We start from the raw sequence: 22,736 nt of genomic DNA, 5'->3' as shown, positions 1-22,736 counted from the left end.
GTGAAACGGCGCCCCGGCCCCTTGAGCCTCTCCTGGTTCCCCTTCAGGGGGAGCTGGGCTGCCTGGCATGGAGAGAGCGAGGCTGGAAGGTATTTGGTTTCAGCAGCCTCAGTACTCCTGGTGTATTCTTAGCTTGTTTGTGTATAATTAAAGGTGTGGTGAACCGGAATGCACCGCGTCCCAAACTATCCTATCATTGACGCAGCCGCTGATGCTGCTGCTGCTGTTGTTGTTTTGATGGCAGTTGACTTACAGCATTAAGTGCGTACAGTAACAGTTTTTTTTGTTGTTTTGTTTTTCTTTGCCTTTTTATGCGTTTATGAGCTCTGCTGGTTTATTCTCGGGTTATTTCACAAATAATTTTATGTCATTATATAGTTGTAGTCACAGATAACACAAACTACAAATTAGACCTTCTCTTTGAGCGGTGGCGCAGTTGTTTGTCCCATTCCTGGTTTGAGGTTTTGCTATAATTGTGGAGTAGACCGCCATCTGTTGACCAGAGGAGAGTACTGACGACAGCATCAGATAACTGCTTCATAAACAAACCTGTCGGCCCTGAAAAACAAGCCATTAAAACCTCTGCCATTTTTAGAAACGAAGAGTAAACGTTAAACTAAACCAAATATTGGCATGCCAATTGAACCAACTGCATCCAGTTCCTTTTGAAAGGATTTTTTTAAAAGAGATTCATTGTTGACCGTATTGTGTGTGTGTGTGTGTGTCCACTCAGGTTTGAGCTGATGCGGATGTGCTGGCAGTACAACCCCAAGATGCGTCCTTCCTTCCTGGAGATCATCAACAGCATCAAGGAGGACCTGGATCCTCCGTTCAGAGAGATGAGCTTCTTCTACAGCGATGAGAACAAGCCCCCGGACACAGAGGAGCTGGACATGGAGGTGGAGAACATGGAGAACGTTCCCCTGGACCCTGCCGCGTCCAGCCGACCGCCCATCTGCGCCCCAACATCCAGCCAGGCCTCCGCCCCAGCTCAGCAGACACCACCCTCTCAACAGACGCCCCCTTCCAACCAGGCCGGTGCCTCCACGAACCCGGTGGCGCCCTCGCTGGGGCCCGGCGCCCCCTCTGCCCAGGCCCAGTGCTCGGCCCCCTCGTCGCCCTGCCCACCAGGCTTGCCTCTGGACAAGCACCCAGCGGCGGGAGCAGTGGGAGCAGCAGGGACCAACGGCCCCGCGGCGACGGTCGCGCTGCGGCCTGCCTTCGACGACTCGCAGCCATACGCACACATGAATGGGGGTCGCAAGAACGAGCGTGCCATGCCTCTGCCCCAGTCCTCGGCCTGCTGATCCAGGGCCCACAGCCCCCAACCTCTCCCTCTCTCCCCTCCCCCCCCAAAAAACTTGTGACCCCTCCTTCGTTTTTTCCCTATGGAGCCTGTTTTCTCTAAGGAGAATTCCTCCTCAATACACCTTTTACATGTCTGCCTAGTCGTCTGTGCTTCCCTGGGAAACCAGGAAACATTTGACTCAGCGGGAGAGAACCGGAATTGGAAAACACACGAGGGCAACGGTCTCTGTTCTACTGTCCGTCAGTGGACTGTCTCTCCAATATCTTAGTATTGTGTTTTTGATCTCTCATCGATTGCCCTGATGTGACAAACGACCTGCTGTGGCGTCTGACGTGGAGAAAGAGGATGAGGAGACGGGATGAGGACCGTTCTGGAGTTGGTTCTCTACTGATGGCTGAACTTATTTTATATATATAGTTTTTTGTTACTTTTTTATAGATTTCCGAATAGGGAAAAAAAAATGTGCAGGCCTTTAAGAATAACTGTCAGTTTGGTGGGATGCGGGCGGGCATTATTATGAAATCGATTAGCATATCTGGAAGCAAATCCAATGGAAAAAGCACTTCGAGGTTGGTCTCTCCATATACGTTTGTATCTCTGTAGGTTTAACAGACACGCATGTGCACCTGTCCATGGAGTGGAGAGCTTGTGCTCCTCTCACCCTCTCAAAGATGGTGGTTGCCATCCATCCACTGGGAGCACTGGGTCAAAATGGCTGCCTCTAAGGGGCAGTGGTTTCACTGAAAAGGGAGGGGCAAAAGTAATTCTGCCAAATTTGTTGCCAAATTAGATATTTGTTTTCTTCTCTACTCCTTCCCTTGTTTGCTCTTGATAGAGCATGGAAGCAACAAAATCGCGCATTCTTACACATTTTTACACTGGCATATTTATGGGTTTTTTTTTCCTTCTTTTTTGTATAACAGTATCTTATTGAATTATCAATGGAAATAATATTTTTTTCCCCCAACACATCTCTTCTCATTCATAGTTTGACCAGGGGTTTGTATCCTACAGTACCACAAGTCACCTAGAAGGTTAAACCACAACTTTAGACACACCAAGTGCTGTTACAAGAAGCATAAAGTACATAGCGCCAAAAAAAGCAAATAATGTAATGCAAAAAAAAAAGAGAAAGAGAGATTGGTTTAAGAACACAGTTACGAACACTAATATTCTATAGACTAGACCTTGTATAGGCAAAAGTGTTCACTCAAGGCAACATTGTATACAGCAGGTATTTTTTTTAGACTAGTCATTAGTCTCTCTAAGATCCAGACATTCTATATTGGTCTTACAGTTGTATGTTAGACCACAGAGCATTTACATACACATCATTTTTTTGTGTCACTTTTATAACTTTTTTACTGTTTAAGATGTTCATCTAATTGTCTGTACAGAAAGAAGCTGCTATTTTATTCTTTATTTCTCTTGTGGTTGTAATATATATCTATATATAAAGAAAAATCCTTCAGGTTTAATCTTTGACCGTTTTCAACTACAGTCCATTTTCTTATTCTTGTATTTCTGCAAATATTCATATGAAACAAACATTGTTTCCCCTTTGTTCCTAAAGGTATGATGTTTTGCCACATATTGTCCAATGCCTTTTCATTTGGTTCCTTTTTTTTTAACCATACATTTTCTTTTGCTAGACTGAAATCTTTGTCTTTTGTAGAGCGGTATAGTGGTTGTATTGATTACTGTTGGTAATAGTGTCGGGCTTCTCAATTTGACACTTTCTGCTCCTTGTCAGTGCTGTTGTCCTCTAGCGCTGTGTAAGGTGTCGCCACCGAGTCACCGCTGAATCTCAGGTCAAAGTTTAAGCGTGACTTTTCTCCACACATTCTCATTGATGTTTGTACGCTGTCCATCAGTTTTATCTTCAGTGAGCCGTCTAGCATTAACCCCTCTGTAGCAGAGCTAACACTGCAGTGCGTTGAGGTTTAGTGTCGTATTTACTGTAGAGTCATCTTTGCTTCCTCTGTCAGGGTCTGTGTACTGCACAGTATATTTCACTCCCTGGTCTAGAATTAGAGCTTTCACTAACCTGAGACTCCACCCCTATTCAACATAATACAGTCACAGAGGAGTACACCCCCCTTCTTCGTAACAGCATGTTTGCCATTAACTGTCGATGAAAAGGATCTCCCCCCCCCCCCCAAAGTAATTATCTTGTTGTTTTTTTTAAATTAAGATTAATGTTAATATTATAGACACAAGCTCAGTAAGACCAAACCAATACTAAACGTATGTATGAATACTATAATAAGACATTTCAAACACAATGAATACTGTAACTGAGCAATGCATACATTTATGTCAGTGAGAAGTTGTGATATGGAGAGGACCACCTGGTAATTTATATTGAAGGATTGTTCACCTCAAATTTAAGATGCATATTATTTAGTTGTCCCTGCCCATGTTGCTTTCCCAGTATGATTATTTATTTTTGTGATATGTGTTCATCACTGTACAAATGCCCTGCGAGTAAGTATTACATGGAGAATATTTTTCTATTTTTTTTCCCTTTGCTTTCATGATTGGAGGATAGGATGTAGTTTTTCCTTCAAGCATTTATCTACCTCACTCTTTTTTAGATCTATGTATGTGTATAAAAAGACAATACATCTCACTTTTTTCCTCACGACAGTACTGTTCTCTCTTATCTGATAGACCTCATTAGCTCTAGAATATAAAGAAAACGACACAAGTCTGGAGTGGGGAGGTGGAGCCCTGGAGACATTTATGATACACGGACACGATTGGGCTTTAAAAGCTATGCAGTTTCATAGATACTGAAGTTGTATGCGTCCTATCTTTGCCATTTAAGGGGAAAAACAGTAAATGCAGGAGTTAAGAAACACTTGTTCATTATGTCTGCCTCAGTCCTATCCTCCTCACTCCTGCACATATTGATCATTCCCACAACCTCAGTTCCTCGGATTATACAGCTGGCTAAGAGAGGGGTTTTGTAAACTTTGTTTTGAAAATTGTTTTGGTATATAAATGGATTTAGAAAGATGTTCATTGAAAGAAGAAAAGAAACGGCGATGAAATGTCTGTGACCATGTTGGCTCTGTATGTTCCAGTGCTGTTATGAAGTGTATTGAGTTTAAAGTGAACATTGTTTGTGCAGACACAGCTTTGGAGAACCAAACCACCATTAATGTCAATTATTTATTAAACACTGCAAGGCGCATTTGTGGCTAGCTCCATTTCCAGCAAATGGCCCCCAAACTAAGGAAGATACCCTCATGATGTATTCTCCTCAAGTTTGACTTGGTCAATTCTAAGGTAAAAACTTAACATGGAATCGTGCATTCTGCATCCAACAGTCACTGTGTCTTGTACTGGCCCAGTAGAGGGTTGCCTTGAAGATGATTATTATTGACAATTAGCCATCCTCACCTTTTTAACTAAGCTTGTGACACAACAATTATAGACACAACGTTACAGACACAAAGATAGCATGTGTGAGCTTGACATGCATTTACTGTAACATCCCAAGTGGTATGTTCTCAAAGCTAGAGCTACACCTTTTAATCTTACACCACATGCTGAGATGTCTCGATACTCTAGGAATGTACTAGTGTCTCACAGTCAAGGATGGGAATTTAGTGTCTATGAGTCAGAGTGTTAGTTTCAACATCCCCTGCTCTGGAAGGTTATATCTGTTTACCCGACATTAATAGCAGCAACAAACTGTTATTACTAGTAAACAGAATATATTGAGGTCAAAACACCATATTTTACCAAGTAGTCTATGGTGGGTAAATAGATTGGCATGGAAGGTTGTGGACAGAAAGGTCTTTCTCAGAGTCCGGGTTTCCTTTCTTGGCTGTTGCCTCTGTCTCACCAGTAAGAAAACACTGTTTCCCCTCACTGTCTTTTACTCACCCCACCTTCATCTTCTTTCAAAGTACCCTCCTCAAAGATGGTCTCTGCACACAGCCACCCAGATCCCAGAACAAAACACCCTCATTCTCCTCTACCACAGACATCTACCACAGACATCTTGTTGGTACCATAACAGTGGGTTTTAGGCCGTTTTCCCTACTAGATCCATTGATCATGGGTCTTGGTATTCTCAGGGCCGAAGTGTTTGGAGTGGAATAGGGGGAGACTCCTCGGCTGCCCCCATAATCTCTACTCTACTACTGCTGCTGCTGATGTTGCTGCTTCAAACCTATTGAATCAAGCAAAGGCCTTTACATGTAGAAAAGTAGAGCAATATGAGATGATACTGGAAAGAGATAACGAGGCAATTCTGGGTTCATATCTATCCATGTACAGTATATTATAACAACCAGACACAGACTTTCAGAATATTGAGATTGATAAACTAAAAATGGGTGAGGAAACTTTGAGAGCACCCGAGTCGTTTTGTCCAAAGTTTAGATGGTTCAAACCAGAGATTTGAGCTCTAGAGAATTGAGAGTCAAAGACTTGGAAGAAATGTTGAGAAAAAGGTTTGCGGTCCATGTCTATTGAAGCCTGGCCGTTCTGAACACAAGGCACTTAACTCTTTCTTGTTTTCTTTTAATACGAAAAGATTAGGCTCCAGGAAATAATAAATGGAGGGTAGCAATGAAACTTGGGGTTGGTAGAGTGGCACATTGCTGGATGGAAAATGTTTTTGTGTGTTATTTTGTTAAAGAAAAAATAAATCCAGATCACCAGCTTTGTGCTCGTTTTTTGCGTTATGTATATGGGTGCAAGTGCATCACATTTAGGTGTACAGTATTCTTTCATTTTTCTTTAAGTATAGACATCCGTGCTATTTATTGTATTTTTTTCCATATTCTATTGTATGATTAGTAAGTTGGCCTGTTGCTTAGTGAATGTCCGTTTACAACAACAACAAAAAAGACCTTTTCTTTCTTTCTTACTACTATACAAACACATCTACAGTAGATTACGGGTAGTCCTTTGACAAAGAAAAAGTGAAGTTTACATAACTTTATTGAGCAATTTTTGAATTGCAATCAATGCTAGCTTGCCGGTTTTATTGGAAACTTGTGCAGAAATAGATATGCTCCATATAATAGTTAAAATAAGATGGAGACCCCTGGGTCTGCCTGGGGTTTTGAATATGTACTATCTCTAGAGTTTGTACTGAAAGTATTTTATAATTAATTGACCCAACAGTGCTAATCTGTTGGGCATTCCTGCATTTTGTCACAAAGGGGCCTTCATTTTCTTCAAATAATATTTAAAAAATGACATGAATCATATGACCCAAATGGAATTCATTTTTGGGTAAAACTTCACCATAGATAGTGCCATTGATGTATCTGTTTGGATTGGTTTAACCATAATGTATCTCTTAGAAATCTTCAGCAACTACACTCCATGTATGTAATACACCATTGCAACAGTACATCTTGGAAAGGTTAAGATGAGTATACCAGATACATGTGAAATTCATGAATGCATTCATAATTTCATCAATTCATAACTGACTTATTTGTTGTGATATAGACACTGCATCAGTGGGGAATGGCAAGTTGGTTAATGTAGTAGCCATAACTTCCACTGAAGGACCTACAAAAAATGTGCTATTGCAGACAATAGATCTAAGGGAGAAATGGCTATGCCCCCCCCCCCCCCCCCCCCCATTAATTTTGGCTACTCATTCTTATGTCATCATCTCACTCCTCTCTATCTCTCATCACTTAGAATGACTATCTGTGACTTACAGAGACTGTCACATGGCATTTTTGCATCAGAACTTTTCCACTGGAGTCTATTCCATTTAATAGAAAAGGATAAAAGATGAATGAAAGGCTTTTGTCTTGTTCTCCTACTGTTTCCTGTTATGATTTAAACTCAACTGTAGTGCTGTAAGGGTGGTCTGTTTTTCAGTGGACTGAACTAATGTTATAATTCTCATTCTAATGAATCAAACGTGAGAGTGAATTCGTTGGGATCACGGTTGTCTTGGTGTTCTTATTCCCTCACTGTTATCTGCACGGCTCCACGCAATCTTGCCGTGTTGGTGATGTGGATTTCTATGGTCTTTAAAATGCCAGTTGTCACTGGTGTGAAGTTATGATAATGGTTATTTCAATGTTTAGTGGTCTGACTTTTATTTGCCTCAATTCTACCACTGGAGAGCATCATATAGAACTGACATTGAAAACAGGACTCTTGTCTATATATATACAGTATATATTTTATTTTTTTGTTACGAACGATGGCCAATTTGTTACCAAGAATTTGATGTGTGTAAATTATTCATACAAAACTCCTGTGTTTATATTGAAATGATTCTTTAGAGATTTCAATTATTTTTTTCTTTTGTATATTCTGTTGTAAGAATTTATTCCTGGTATCAATATATTCTGAATACTTTACATTCTGGGAGAAATAAACTGTTTATTTTAAATGGCAGAAGGAGAGGAGAATGTTTAGTTTCTCTTATTCATTCTTTTTCTAGTCATTTAAATTACCACAAGATTTAAGTTGAATAAAAATGTATGCAACAATTTGGTTTGTTAGCCCTTATTTTCTACAAGACTTAGTCTCACATCTCGAAACACTTACAGTAGCATGCCTGTTGGGGATGGACCCCTTTTACTTTTGCATACCAATCCTTTCTCTTCAGATCTTTGAAAACCATCTGCATAGGGGATGAACTAGTGGCCGGATTGGCCTTAGGCCTTCAATGGGACCTCTCTCCCTGTTCGGTCTACTCCAGGACTGCTGCCAGCTTAGCTGTTTTCTGCCCAATTGGAACCCAATAAGAATTTGCTCTTTACTAAGCAAATTATGCACTTGGAACATCCACAAAGAGACCCTGCAAGCTGACTTGGCTCTCTGGCCCAGGTCATTACCTCTTTGAGAGGACCACCATGCCACTGACAGCAATGAGACCTATTTTTCACTTTCCTACAGTGCCTGATTCATTGCATTACAGCTAGTAGTTCCTCCGTGGATCCATTCATTGTTCAAAAGTTAAATAGCAGTACAAATAGTGTATGCCATACTTACTTTTTCATGATTACAATTTTAGTCTAAATCTAAAATTATGTCCGAAGCTAAACCTTGGACGTTATCGCACATTCAGGATGTTGTGGAGTGCCCCCGTGTGGTCCTTCAAAATAATTGACAAATTATTCCTTAAAAACTACATCGACCGGCAGCGGTTTTGACCAGAAATGACGACTCGCGTCAAGTTTGTAGATGAAATGACTAGCTAGCAGAACTTTTTACATATGGGGCGAAGTAGAATGTAATGATGTGTTGTTTTTTAACAAGGTAAGACTGTGTAAAGATATTTCGCTGCATGCATGTATACTTACTGTTAAACTTGCATGAGTTATAGAGTGACTGTCTAGAAACGTAGCACAGCGAGCTAGCACTACTACTGTAGCTGTCTTGGCCTGGGTAAACACAAGCGCATTAGCCTCGTAGCTGCAGACAGGCCTACCTGCACTGTATGAATTGGAGTTAGTGTATGACACGCATCGCAAAGGACTTATTTATGATCGCAAGGCTTGTTGATAGTTAGCCGTAGGCCATGCTTTTTGAATCGACGACGCAGCTAGTGGTTCGTACAGTCTTGCCAGTGTTAAAGCTAGCAAGCTACTGTCTTATCTAGCTAAGCTATCCTATCAGTAGTAGCTAGCTACGAAGACCAACTCAACAGAGTGCCGGCTATACAGGCTGAAAAGTAGAACATGAATCAACTTGAGGCATTTTAACCACAGTCAGCTATAGCTAGCTACAAGCAGCTATTCTACCTACACTTGAAAGAAACAGCTGAGAATTGTCGGATAGTAGGCCCTACTTCGTTTTAAGATGTCAAAAGGACATAGATCTTAGATGTTCCTTTGACATCTCCTGACCTTGGCCTTGCATCAGTCTTCAATCCAGCAGCGTAATCGCCACTGCTGTATGTCATTCACAGTCTACATTATAGTCTCGCTTGATTTATCTGTGATTGTAGGTTTAATTTTGCATGGCTACTTGTTTCTTGTTGTAGGCCATGACAGTGATTTAGAAGGTGTGACAGAAACACCTCTTCAGAAGTGGCTTGTCGATTGAAATGGCCTCTGAACTCCACGAGGCTATATTTGTGGCCAAACAGGAGCGCCACAAGAACCTGTTCCTTAACTACAGAAACCTGAGCATCTTCCCTGTGGAACTCCTGAAAGATGAGGGTCTGCAATTTTTGGAGAGGCTATACATGAAGAGGAACTCTCTTACTACGCTGGTGTGAAATTGACATGGACGACAGTGTTTTAAAGTGTGGTTTAATGAAAATAACATTTGAGGCATTTTATTATTGTGTGTGGAAAATTTATTCAAATGAGTATATGTTTTAAATTAATATTCATTCTAACTTTAACCCTCTCTTCCATAGCCTGACAGTCTTGCACAGAAGCTCCCAAATTTAATTGAGTTGTAAGTACCAATTTAAAACAAAATTATGTAGACACAAGCGCATACTATTGTCCTTGTAATACATGCAATTCATTAGTGGAATATAAGACAGTCAAATCCACACATGTGCTAATAGGGAATTGCGTTCTTATTGTATTGGCTCTGATTGTAAATTATCCCCTTCTATACTCTGTACAGCTGCTTGGAATGAATCCTGGGGACCAGTGTTTTACATTTAGTCCAGTAGATGTCGCCAGAGGTTTTAGAGATGAATTATGCCTGAAAAAGGCCATTGCTTTTTTTTCCTTCCACGTGCCATCATCGTGCTTTACTCAGAATGTAAAACATTACTAATTAACTTTATGTTGTTTAAGGTATCTTCACTCCAATAACATAGTCATCATTCCTGAAGGTAAATCCTTCTCTATTTTCCCTTAGTAGCAACATTAGTAGAGGCCCCTACAAGAAATGTTTTTATTCACACACTAGTATCAGGAAAGTGTTTATTATTATTATTATTATTAATTTAAAATCTACTGTTCTCTTTGTTTCCGATATTGTCCAGCTATTGGGAACCTAGCCAAGCTTCAGTCCCTGGATCTGAGTGACAATGCACTTCAAGTAATTTGTCCTGAAATTGGTCGCCTTCGCTCACTACGACATCTGAGACTGGCCAATAACCAGCTGAAATTCCTTCCTCCAGGTATTGTTATCTCACTGTATCTCTAGCACAATGTATCGAAACATCATATGCAAAAAACACACAGTTATTATTCCAAAAACTAGCAATTGGACCTAGGATCTATGTGGTAATTTCATTTCTTGATAGTCGCACCAAGAGACATGTTATTAAACCTTTCAGTGTCGTCCGAATCTGATTGTTTGTTAGAGCCTCTTAGTGGGAGCTCCTTTGGCTCGACATCGCCCTCTCAGTCAGGCTATTCCTGGCCTGTGGTGTGTCTGAGCCCAGGCCTGGGCTGGCAGAGAGGCCCCTTCAGCAAACGTATCTACAGCAGCCAACATCTTCTCCTCTCTTCCCCCTTTCCCCTCTCCTCTGGACACAACACACCTCACTCTCTGCTTTCCTAATTTAGTAACGGTAAGCCCAAATATGCAGTCAGGAATGGCCTGCGGAATGTCAGGCAGACGCCCAAAGAGTGCTGTGTTGTTTTAGCAGCAGCCAGGGGTTCTGGGTCGGGTACTGACGGGGTGTGGGTGAGGGAGGTGGCGGGAGGTGGCGGGAGGCGGTGGGAGGCAGAGGTCAGAAATGGACTCCTTTGACCTCACCTCACTTCTAACACAATATGTGGCAGACAATATGTGGCAGACGTATCCCATGCATCAATCTAGTTACTGAGAAGATTTGTTGAATCAAGAATTTTGATGTAATTTGACTGAAAGCTTAAGCTTACAAATGATTTTAAAGTGTCACTCTTACCAATGAACAAATATGTGATTGGTAGGCCCAATATTTTGACCTTCAGTTATCTGGTGTTTTCCACTGGCTTTTTCTTTATTCACTGTGTACTATGACACAGTGGCTCATATGGGTTGACCAGAAAACGGTGGTCATAGTGTATTGAGCATGTGCAAGGCTTTGTTAAATCAAAAGAAGTCAGCACACACATTACACAAATGCCGAAGGAGTCTGTCCGTCGATTTTGGACGATCTCAAGTCCTGTGACCACATTTCTGATCTTTGGTTAGTAAGTAAGGCCACAGTAGTCTTTCTTTGCCAAAACAAACCTCACTGCCTCTCACTTTACAGGAGATTCTGTGTTTTCTTCTTGAACATTGTGTGTTTGAGTAGACCGGGTAAGAGAGCAACAGGGAGGACAGGCGAAGGAATGGGCCACCAAGGCAACCGGCCAACCACTTTACCTCGTTCAAGTCTGTTGATTGAGAGCCCTGAACTCATGCAGCCTTTACATTTTCCTGCTAGACACATAGCGTGTTTTTCAGTTTTTACCATCTAAATCTGATAAGAACAGACTGTTCTGCCATGCAAGACTACAGGGATGTTCATGTGTTAACTATGGCTCAAGTGAATAAAGTACAGGGCAGGCTGTTTACTTTCCAATAACATTCTATCAGTTTCTGTATGTCACCCCTTATCTCTGCTGATATGCGTGTTTGTGGTGGCGATAGTGTTAGGTGAAGTGCTGTTTGTAAATATCTTGTTAAGTACCACAGTCTCAAAGTATACTAGTATGCATATTTTATGAGGAATGTTATTTATGTATGAGGCAGTTGCATGCAATCCATTTGTAGCAAGGTAGCTCACATAAAAATTGAGGGAAACTAGCCAGCACCGTATGTTGTATGTAGAACAGTACTATTTTTATGGCATTGCAAGGCATGTTGACTGAAACAAGTGCTGAGTCAGCAATCTAGTTGATAAAAGCACCATGATCAGTGTTGTTTTCGTTAATGGTAAATCCATTGTACTGTAAATACCCTTCATGACAACAGAGGGTATAGGCTGACAGAAGACCCCATAAATGCTCTATAGTAAACACAGCAAAGCACGTTATAAGATTCCCTCCAGACATGATGCAAATCACAGAATAGAATTTGAGGTATGATTTTACTCTGCAGTGCTCCATAAGCAAGCCAGTGTAGTTTAGGTTTGCTTGTCTTAGCACTGTGCGATAAAAGGTTGCCAGTGAAGTTGTTTTTATTTACTCAGTATAGACTACCTTTTTGACCAGGAGCATAGAAGACAGTCTTTTCTTACTCTGTACCTCACACTTTCTCGCCAGTCCTCATTAGTGCCGTTAACGAGCTGGAGAGATGCTCTTTCTCTCTGTGGACACCCTCCCTCCACAGGGGGTAGATCCCTACGAACTCAACGTCAATGAGAAGTTCTATGGAACAAACTTAGGTCTCATTATCACACATTTGTTTTGGGAGAACCAGGGTCCTTGTTTCTCAACAGGGTACGACCGGAAGCACGCTTCGTTTTCTCTTTTGCCCTCATTTCCTTTTTACGAGTTAGCGATGTGTCTGAATGTCCCAAAACATACTCCACCACGCAGTAGTCCACCTCATCACTCATGAAAACAAAGCTTCAATGTCTGCTCGGGCTCTGTCTAAGCCTGACCTCTGGGCGTTGCGTTCCAGAAATCGGGGACCTGCGAGAGCTAGAGACTCTGGATGTTTCCATGAACCTGCTGAGCTGGCTGCCTGAGCGCCTGCACCAGTGCCTGTCCCTGCAGTGCCTGACCGCTGACCGCAACCACCTGCACGGCCTGCCCCGCCAGCTCTGCCAGCTGCAGAGCCTCAACGAGCTCTCCATGGCTGCCAACTGCCTGGCGTCGCTGCCCTTGGGTAAGTCACCGTGGGGTCGGTGGGAGAGGGGTTAGAGGGGAATTCTGTGGTTTTGGATCTTTATGCTGTATTTTTGTCAACTTTTGTCCAAGTCTAGACACAGTACCAGATAAAAATGTGTGTTATTCTATATCTGTGCTTTTTGATATTGTTTTTATGATATAGCATCCATGACTATTAATATTCGTAATAACCATTACACATCTATTTAATAAATACCTTCAAATGAATAAACCTAAATTGCCAAATGAGGTGGTGGATCAAGTCCTTGTTTCAAAACATCCCATTTTGAGTAAAGAGGGAAGCTGGAGGTTCCCTGAGAGTATGCTGGCTTTATGCAGGTTCACATGGGATTTTGTGGGAGAGCGGTGAGCATGGTGGATGAAGGCCTTTGAAGAGAGGTTACACAGAGTAGATCAAAGCCTGGAAAGCGGCTTCCCCCACACCTCTCCTGCTGCTGACAGCCCGACAGACTTCTGGGCTGGCGACGACTCATCTGGGCAGCACACACCTCGTAACTCACACTGAGAATGTAAACCCTACTGTCTTTGTGGTAACTTTTTGAAAGGAAGTTCCTTTGCTTTTTGGCCTGTTGAATGGCTGCTTCCAGGTCATATGAATTTGTTGCAGTTTCATATGCGCAAGTTATCTTTTCTTGTCTTTTTTTTAAAGTTTATGTTTTTAAGGAGTCGGAATCTCTCTTGGCCAAGAAGTTGTCCCCTCAAACTCCTTCTGGTTATAGTCCTGCTGTGTACTCCATGTACATTTCATATTAGCTTGCTACATTTATAATTGTAACTCTTTTAAAAGGGTAAATTAATAATGTAATGTGCAAACAGGCCCATATCTCAACATTATTGGTGCTGTGTCTGTAGCCCTATCCAATCTATTTCTCCTCATGCTGTGGTACATGATGACAAGCAGGAATCTGTATGTTACACGCATGTTCCAAGCTCCTGTCTCCTCTGTCTGCATTTACCAGGGGATGTTTTTCAGCACAGAGTGATCTTTGTTCGTCGTCAGCCATGTGCGCGGCATATGCTAATGGTGTGATGTCAGGGAGCACTGCTCCAGCCAGGGGCCCTGTGTGTGCGTGTGTGTTGGGGTTGTGTGTGGGTATCTTCTGGGCTCGTCCTGGGTCTAGGCCCTTTGATCTGTCCAGTCTGGTTACCGCCCGCCTGCCTGTCTGCGTGGTGGAAACGCTTCAGACACTGCCTGCCCTCCGCAGCGCTACAGGCCACATGAAAAGGAACCTTGTTGCTGTTAGTCCTCCACAGATGGACTGCTTTTCTCTGCTGTAGAATACAGATGTGTGTGTGTGTGTGAATGTGTGCTAAAGAGAGAAGGCACAATACCAAATGCCAATTCCACACACACTCAGAGCAAGAAGATTAGGAGCATGTAAACACCACGGTTTCTGTCCTTTTTTGTATATAGTTGACTTCCAAGACTCTTGAGTGCTGACAGCTAAATGGGACCGCTTGGCAGTTACCAAATAGGTATTTAATAGCCACCATTACAATAGCTGGGTAATCTCCCCATTGACATAATAGATGTAATTTGGTGAAGAGGCATTGGACCATCTCCTTGCTTGCCACCCCCTTTGATGGATTCCCTGGCCGTCAGCCTCTCCCTCAACCACCCTCCCCTTTCTCCTCCCTCCCAGCACAGTCACACCCGTGCCAAAGCCTCCAGGCTAGGGCTAATGGCACAAGCCGGGTGAGTGCAGCAATGAAGGCAGTGGATGGGGTTGTTACCAGGGTGAAGCTGCGGGTGCGAAGAGCCCCCTTGCTGTGAGGTGCTGAGAGGCAGCCCAGGGGGGTGGGGGTGAGGGGGGGATGATAATGATCCAAGCATGCTAATAAGGGCCTTGGGAGGAGGGGAGGGACAAGGTGTGTGTGTGTGTGTGTGTGTGTGTGTGTGTGGGCGGGTATAGGCCCCCGTCCTCCCTCCCCACACATCTTCAAAGGATCTCATATCACTACATCGTTGCCAGAGGAACACTCAAGGATAGCATTGACTCAAGTTTACATCAAGGGCAAAGAGTGTTCCCACAGTCAGCCTTGCATATTCAGCCAGGCTGTGGATGCAGGTGGAGAGGAGAGTGCTTCTCACATGGCCCCGACACGTGACGAGTAGGATCCCTCTCGTGGCACACAAGGCCTCTCTGGTTGTGTGGAGATGTTCATGTGAGCTCCAGAGGATGCTGGCGATGGCTCAGCAAGGTAAGGATGTTTCTTTTTGTACTTTTACCATCTGTTGTTTTGCCTTCAGATTTGGGCCGCTCCCGGGAGCTGCAGTTTGTGTTTGTCGACAACAACGTTCACCTCAAAGGCCTTCCCTCCTACCTGTACAACAAAGTCATTGGCTGCAGTGGGTAAGTACAAGTTTTTTTATTATTATTATGTTGGGGGTTTTTTGACCTGTGAATGGCTGCTCACTGTCTGCTCTGTCTCTGTGCAGATGCGGTCTGTCAGCACAGGTACCAGACAGCAAGCTGCTTTCCCTGGCCCTGGGGGAGGTGGCTGTGCCCCTGCCAGCCGAGGTCAAGACAGTAGGCTCTGAGACGGAGAGAGTTGTTCCTCTGGAGGAGCTTGCCATCAGGGCCCTGTATCACATCTGCCACCAACATACCAAGGGTGAGCCAAGCCCATATTCTGGACAACCTGTAGAATGTAGACAGAATACCCATTTATACTGTAGCTTATTCTCCAAACACACATGTAGGTTGTCTGAACACCAAAGCCTCACTCATTTATTCCAGCTATACAGATGTGAGAAGTTCCTTCTCTTTGAGTCTTAATTGGAAGTGTTTGATTTTGATGAAGTGCTATTTCGCTGTGGGGTAGTGCGTTGCACTTTGTCAGCTCTTTAGGATTCAACCATACTTCTGACTCACTCTGTTTAAAAAAAAAAAAAAAAAAAAAAAAAAAAAAGATTAAAGAAAGAAAAGAAGACTTGGAAAGTATCTCATTATGGCCTTTGATGTCCCAGAAGAAGATTCACTCAAAACTAAATTTCTCCATTGTTGCTGCAAAGATTATTTTTTTTTGTGTGGCAAAATATTCTCAGTAGTTCGAGCCACATTCCCCAGTAGAAAAGGTTTTTCAGATTGGAGAATCTGTTGTTTTTGGTTTTTATTTTTTATATCCAACTGTCACGCAGTCCTTTTATAGCTGCTTAAAACCCACATCAAGAAAGCAGTGTTCTGTAGAAGACATTTTGAGATGGCTGACTATTACCACAAGCATGAGTAACTCATTGTGTGTCTACACCAATGAAAGGTTGGTACAATTTAAGATCTTTTTATTGAATACATTTTATTATTGTGTTGACTGCACTGTGTTGGATCGTCTTGTGCAGCACACAGCAGTGACACCTGTCTAGAATGGTCCTGGGCACAGCAGTTGTAGAATGACAATGAACTAGCTAACATTAGCACTGTTGTTTCCTTGCGTCTCAGAGCTAAGCCTCTTGCCGGCCTTCCTGTTGCCCAAGAGTCTACTGGATGTACTGCTGTGCCCCCTGGGCCACTGTCACCGCTGCAGCCAGCCCATGTTCACCATCGTCTACCCCAAGCTCTTCCCCCTCAGAGAGACCCCCCTGGCTGGGGTGCACCGCAGGTACGCTACGAACCAGGAGAGGCTGTGGAAGTGCATGATTAGCACAGGCGTGCAAACTCGCATCAAACGTGTATATACAGGATAGACGGATACACACACACACACACATGCATCTTTCTCCTCCCTCCCCTTGTGTCTGTACACATGCGCATACAAACACGCTCCATAGCTCACACCTCACTCCTCCTCTAGTGCCGCCAGCTCATTTTCAGCTCAGCGTTCCCGGTACTATCCATCTCTGCCACCCTCGGTATGTGATAAAACACCCTGCACACTCGCCATCACGTGCTCCACCTAGACTGTGGTTGGTGCTAGAGAATCTTATCCTCCCTCGATCTCTACCTCCCTCTGTACCTCTGTCTTCCTCTCTCCACATCCCTCTCTACCTCCCGCTCCTCCGTCTCCAGCCCTCTCTCCAGTGCCCCCCGCTGCCAGTGCTCAGTGCAAGGCTGGCGTGGGGGGCAGGTTTGTAGGGACAGGCAGGCTAATTGAAAGGGAAGGCTGTCGTGGCTGATTCCCTCTGACAGAGCTGCTTTGCCAGGGGAGGCTCTGTTGCACTGCCACCCGCTGTGAGTTAGTACAAGGTGTGTGTGTGTGTGTGTCAAATAAATCCTTTTTGGATTTCACTGCAAGACCTTGAAAAGCGGTAGAAAGTTTATGTTTCACTGCAAGACCTTGAAAAGCGGTAGAAAGTTAGTAGCAATTGTAGTATAACTACTGTTACTACACCTTCTAATTAAACTACTGCAAGTAACTGGCTATTGTTTTCAGTCCCTGCTAGTGTCATATTCTACTTCTCTGTATGGAGGGTTGACAGTACAGACTGTAGGACCTACCACAGAGTCCTTAAATTTATACCAACCTGCCAATGTTCAGTATTTCACGCTTTGATACCTCACCTCCCTCCCCCCGTCCTGCTGACGCACTATATCACATCAACCCACAAGCTAATCTCCTCACTGGAATGGCATCCACAGGCTTGTCACATACCCTCCTAGTGTCTACTGTCACTTAGCCAAAGCTCGCTAACTTACTAGCCTGCTGCTAGCCTTCACGCCCACACCCCCCACGCCCCTCCCCCCTCCCAACGCTGGTGTTGGCAGGCAGAGTCAGAGTCAGTGGCGTGCTGTATAATCAGTGTGTACAGCCCTGGCCTACGTAGCTTCCTTGTCTGTGTTGGAGTGGACCGTGGGTGGGTGGGGGAGGGTGTTCAGACAGTAATTTATGGGGCTGTCTAATTGACAAAATGAGATGGGGAGATGGAAGGCTGAGGTGATTAGAGTCTGGAGAATATAAGCCTCAGACCCCCGCTGTTTCTGCTGCCATGTGCAACACCATGGCCAAACCCTGGTCTCATCATGATGTCTAAGCACAAAGGGACTCATCGTAGAAACGCACTGTCCTTGTACCTGGGATTCATATGCCACTTACTGTTGGCAAGTCTGTTAAATGGCATGTATGGAGGGTCAGATGGCTGAGCGGTTAGGGAGTTGAGCTATTAATCAGAAGGTTGTTGGTTCGAATCCTGGCTGTGCAAAATGACGTTGTGTCCTTGGGCAAGGCACTTCACCCTACTTGCCACGGGGAGAATATCCCTGTACTTACTGTAAGTCGCTCTGGATAAGAGCGTCTGCTAAATGACTAAATGTAAATCTGTCTTCTCCATAGGACCACAGTGAGTTTCGTGGCCTACTGCTGCTCCAGCCAGTGTGTACGGACGTTTGACCTCCAGGGATGACTTTGTGGCGCTTGCCCCTCCCTCCTTGCGGAAGCACCTCCATTGGTGCTGGTCTCCTTGACAAGTAAGAAGGAAGCCTATTTGAGTCCATTAATGGACAGTGATGCTTCTCCCATCTCCACTTCTTCTGTGTGGGGAGAGATGAAGGATTGAACTTGAACCTCATCCATTCACTGACACGGTGAAGGGGAAAGATGAACACTGAATGGATTCAAGTCGTGGACAAGTCTTAACTGCACTTTTAATTCTCAACCTCCCAGTTGAAAATAATTTTAGTCATGGTGGTTGGCTAAATAAAAATGTCCACAAACTGTCTGAATATGTATAAATGATTCATCTCATGTCTGCAGTTGACAACATCACAGTAAAGTACATACTGTTTGTAATAGCCTAATCCCCAGCCATAGAGTTTAGTATAGTGCAGTCTGTTGGTAGGTTCCTCTCAAAGAAAGGAAGACTACTCTACAGGTCCTTCACAAGCGGAAGTAAAGTCTTGAAGAATGAGCAGACAATTCTGATTTGTTTTTCTTAATGGAGGATCTATTTTGGGTTTTCTATAGATTTTTTGAATAAATTAATAGGAAGTTTTTGATTAAACTTTTGCTGACTGGAATGTCTGTTTTGAATAAGCCGCCTTTAAAAAAGTTCTGAAAATATATTCTTCAAAAACCAAAGGTTTGGCGTTCTTTCGCTTTACCTCTCTTTGTTAAGCAAAATGTTTGTGATGAATGGAATTGCAATACATTTCAAAATGAATACACATTTCATGTTTGAGTGTTGTTCAACACTAATTTAGACTTATCAATTGTTCAAAATTGTCAGGTGTTAACCAGATGTGAAAAAATGAATGTTTTTAATATTGTGTTTTCCACTTTACACCATGGCTTGTGCTGCATACACATGAAACTTATATGAATGATCTCCTTTTACTGTAATGGGCCACACATGACAGGATCCAATTTAAAAGACATGTATGTTAATATCAAGACCCAAAAAGCCACATGTCCTACCAGCATAGGGGGCAGCAAAGCTCTGTCAATGTCTTAAGAATGTAACCGAACACTCAAACAGCATTTAGTGGTGCTATAGAATCACCAGTCAGCTCAAGAGAAACTAACTATACTTTAAGAATTGTCAAGCTAGAGCTCTGGCAAGTTATTGTTTTGGATACATAATATCTGAATTGGCAACTCAACATTTTTGAAGAATTGTGAAGCATGAATATGACACATTAAAAAAAGCCAGCAAAGTATTGACATGATTGGGTCTACTACAAAGACTACCTATTGTAAAGCATCCTACTGTATAACATTGGTTGAGTCTGAGTTGAATCCTTTTCAGGATTCCTGCACTGTGAAGGCCTTGTGTCATTCATTTGTTTAACTGAACATTGTATGTTTATCATTACTACGTTGTACAATACCAAGTTATGATTATTCACTTTTATTTGAATTTCTTGCATTTTGCAATAAAGATCATGAATGTTTAACATTGATGGAAAGGGTCTGAGTCATATCATGTACAACACACGAGGGTCTTCAACATGCTGCAAATATATCCCATGGTTTACTTTTTGAGTTAAACAATAGCATCTCATACAAACGCACAAACATATTCCATATATTTAATTATGCTGTTTGTTTTTGGAGAACAGCACTGGTCAGATTGCTGTGTGTGTGTGCTTCTGGCCTGTCCTTGCCACATCAGGACCAAACACCTCCTCCTCCTCTTCCCCTCCTCCTCCTCTTCCCCTCCTCCTCCTCTTCCCCTCCTCCTCTTCCCCCCCTCCTCCTCTTCCCCTCCTCCTCTTCCTCTTCCCCTCCTCCTCTTCCCCTCCTCTTCCCCTCCTCCTCTTCCCCTCCTCCTCCTCTTCCCCTCCTCCTCTTCCCCTCCTCCTCCTCTTCCCCTCCTCCTCCTACCATCCAGTCCAGAGTCTCAGCATCCAAGATGGCTCTCTGTCCTCTGCAGCTGAACAATGAAAGGGAAGATTGTGTTTTTTCTCTAGGGCATCTATTTATAAAGGGCAAAGCCAAGGCATCAATCTGACCCTGATTGTAGCCTGTCCATCTATACACCATGCATGGGGCTCTGCAGGCTTTGGTAACAAAGTCTTGAAATTGTATGATCAAAAAACATCACGAAGACTAGACTGTAGAGTGGATACAAATCCACTCTACACCTGCGATTCCCAACCCGTGGGCCGCGGCCCACTAATGGTCCATTAGGGTAATGCAGGCGGGCCTCCAAACCAATGAAAAATAAATATAAAAATATTTATATATACCGTTCATAAATGATTATTAAATTATTAAATGTTTTCATGATATTTTGTCTTTAATTCATCATGACCAAAACGCTTATAGATATGCCTGACATGTTGACAAAAGACCAACTGACATTTCCACCTTAAATTGCATACGCCCACTTCAATTCACTATGCACGCATCACTTCCGCATATTGCATAACCCAAGTCAACAATTTCCGGTAGCGAGCAGTTTCGTTAGTTCTCAACAAAAAAAAACAGTTTTTTCGGGTTGCCTTCCCAAAATGACTGTTACGATGTACATGGGAATCCATGTTGCTGCGCTTCAAGCAAGAGGGAAAAGAGCAGTACTGCCAGTACTGAAAAAGTACGTTTCGAGCTACATGGACAATTACGAAGGTAAGGTTTATCTATCTCACACAGTAAAAGTAGCTAGTCTAGCTATCACTAGCTAGCTTTTGAATGGATTTCAGCAGTGACGTTAGCTAGGCTAGCTAGCTAACAATTTTAAACTTTAAGAATGGTTGTAGTTACGCAGGTTACCTCTCTTTACAATGTGTGCTTACTGTGGCGCTGATGGAGACTTTGTCTTCTTTGATCGCTCAAATACATTCTACATTTACATGACGCTCTTATCCAGAGGGTTAGTAAGTACAGGGACATTCCCCCTAGCCTGGCTCTGCCCTCCTACGTACTTCTGCTCAATTTTGATTTTGCTTCTGTACTAGGTCTGGCCATGAGGTAAGTAAGTCAGATGTCTCCGGTTAATTTTCTACCGGCCAATCAGCGAACAGAGGGAGTGGCTGTCGTGCGCTAGTTTGTGTTGTAGTTCCGTAATGGTGGCGGAGAAAGATTTGAGCGAAGCCATTCAGTCCGTTGTGGCAACGCTGCCGAATATCCATAAGCTAAAGCCAGAGCAAGAACAAGAGTTTTGTTGGTGGCCATGATGTTGTGGCCCTCCTCCCCACAGGGTTCGGGAACAGTTTGATTTTCCAGCTACGGCAGCTAGCTCTGTTAAGGTAGTGGTGAAGGAATAGGGTAAGGCGAACACTAGCGATTGGTTATGGCAGATCAGAGTGGCTCTGGGCAGATCCAATAGTTTTAAACTTCAACAGAGTACCCGCCTACAAGGAAGTCAACGCTTGTCAATGGAGCGAGGCCAGACTCTCTGTACAAATGCAATGTACGAGAGTCTGGTTAGGACCAGGCTACATTCCCCCGAGGCAAGTAGGGTGAAGTGCCTTGCCCAAGGACAAAACATAATTATGCACGTCCAGGAATCGAACCGTCAACCTTCTGATCAATAGCCCGATGCCCTAACCGCTCAGCCATCTGACTCACCTCAAATTTAGCCGTGAAAGCGAACTGTTTGGCTGACGTGATGTTGTTAAACGTGTGAAAAGCGCAAATTAAGTGAACGGATGGGTTGTTAGTTGGCCCTATGCAAGTGGGCTGCAAAGTGGAAAAGGTTGGGAATGGCTGACCTACAGTATTACTGTGCATTGGGGTCCCTAATCAATACAACATTAATACAACCTTTTTTTAAATACTTTTATATGACCAGGGAAGTTCACAAGTATTCTGCATTGAGCACCAACGAAACTCAGATTCCCAGAAGGCATCCTAGTCCCAGTGAGGGTTGCTACCATGGTGCCTATTTACTGTACTCCACTGATCTGCATAAGGAAAATGTGTTTGTCATGATTGCTCACGGTCATTTTAGTCTTAAATTATCTAAGACTGCCATTGGTTGTGCAGGAGTGAATAGCAGTTTAGAGTTCATGAGTTCGTGAGAAACCAAATCTAGCTCAGTGTTCAGATTCCCTGATGTTTGTTAATCAAACCAACCTCCTATATGTCACAATTACTATTCCGTTCACATACACACCCTGCCTTAATGTGCTTTTCACCTTCACTCCTGGCTAAGTGTCCTGGGGGACAGTGTTTTGTGGTATCAGGTTGCTAGTGTAGGAGACACTTTGGCGAGGTCACGAGCAGCCATGAGGTGGGTCTGGGTTGAGAGGCAAAAGGACACACACTCCAAACTTACTGTATCTCACCTTAACATATATGTATGTAAAAAA

At 43.3% G+C, this 22,736-nt stretch overlaps 2 protein-coding genes across 4 annotated transcripts in view; both read left to right on the top strand.

The window, feature by feature from the left end:
* Positions 1-4,508, top strand: part of LOC136955853 (insulin-like growth factor 1 receptor) — a 54,214-nt gene extending 49,706 nt beyond the window's left edge. For both annotated transcript variants that reach the window (XM_067249620.1, XM_067249621.1), the window contains exons 21-22: positions 734-972; positions 1,132-4,508. In XM_067249620.1, the coding sequence (XP_067105721.1) occupies positions 734-972; positions 1,132-1,307 (415 nt within the window). In that variant the 3' untranslated portion in view covers positions 1,308-4,508. The remainder of the gene's footprint in view (positions 1-733; positions 973-1,131) is intronic.
* Positions 4,509-8,471: 3,963 nt separating this feature from the next.
* Positions 8,472-19,862, top strand: lrrc28 (leucine rich repeat containing 28). Of its 2 annotated transcripts, XM_067248888.1 has the most exons (10): positions 8,472-8,569; positions 9,297-9,527; positions 9,678-9,718; positions 10,072-10,109; positions 10,263-10,400; positions 12,821-13,027; positions 15,302-15,404; positions 15,491-15,666; positions 16,491-16,650; positions 18,319-19,862. In XM_067248888.1, the coding sequence occupies exons 2-10, from the start codon at positions 9,360-9,362 to the stop codon at positions 18,386-18,388; spliced, it is 1,101 nt and encodes a 366-aa protein (XP_067104989.1). In that variant the 5' UTR covers positions 8,472-8,569; positions 9,297-9,359; the 3' UTR covers positions 18,389-19,862. The 2 variants fall into 2 exon arrangements, with proteins under 2 accessions (XP_067104989.1, XP_067104990.1); XM_067248889.1 differs by lacking the exon at positions 16,491-16,650.
* The last annotated feature ends 2,874 nt before the right edge of the window (positions 19,863-22,736 follow it).

This window comes from Osmerus mordax, chromosome 13 (assembly GCF_038355195.1).
Source record: "Osmerus mordax isolate fOsmMor3 chromosome 13, fOsmMor3.pri, whole genome shotgun sequence".
Taxonomy (NCBI): Eukaryota; Metazoa; Chordata; class Actinopteri; order Osmeriformes; family Osmeridae; genus Osmerus; species Osmerus mordax.
The sequence above is the reverse complement of the archived record's forward strand: the minus strand, read 5'-3'. Positions and strand labels throughout refer to the sequence as shown.

What these genes read in the sequence shown, in the direction of transcription:
- lrrc28 (XM_067248888.1), top strand. Translation starts at nt 9,360, where the DNA reads ATGGCCTCTGAACTCCACGAGGCTATATTTGTGGCCAAACAGGAGCGC. An exon ending in CCTGGCGTCGCTGCCCTTGG is followed by an intron (nt 13,028 to 15,301) that starts GTAAGTCACCGT and finishes TTTTGCCTTCAG; the next exon opens with ATTTGGGCCGCTCCCGGGAG. An exon ending in AAAGTCATTGGCTGCAGTGG is followed by an intron (nt 15,405 to 15,490) that starts GTAAGTACAAGT and finishes GTCTCTGTGCAG; the next exon opens with ATGCGGTCTGTCAGCACAGG.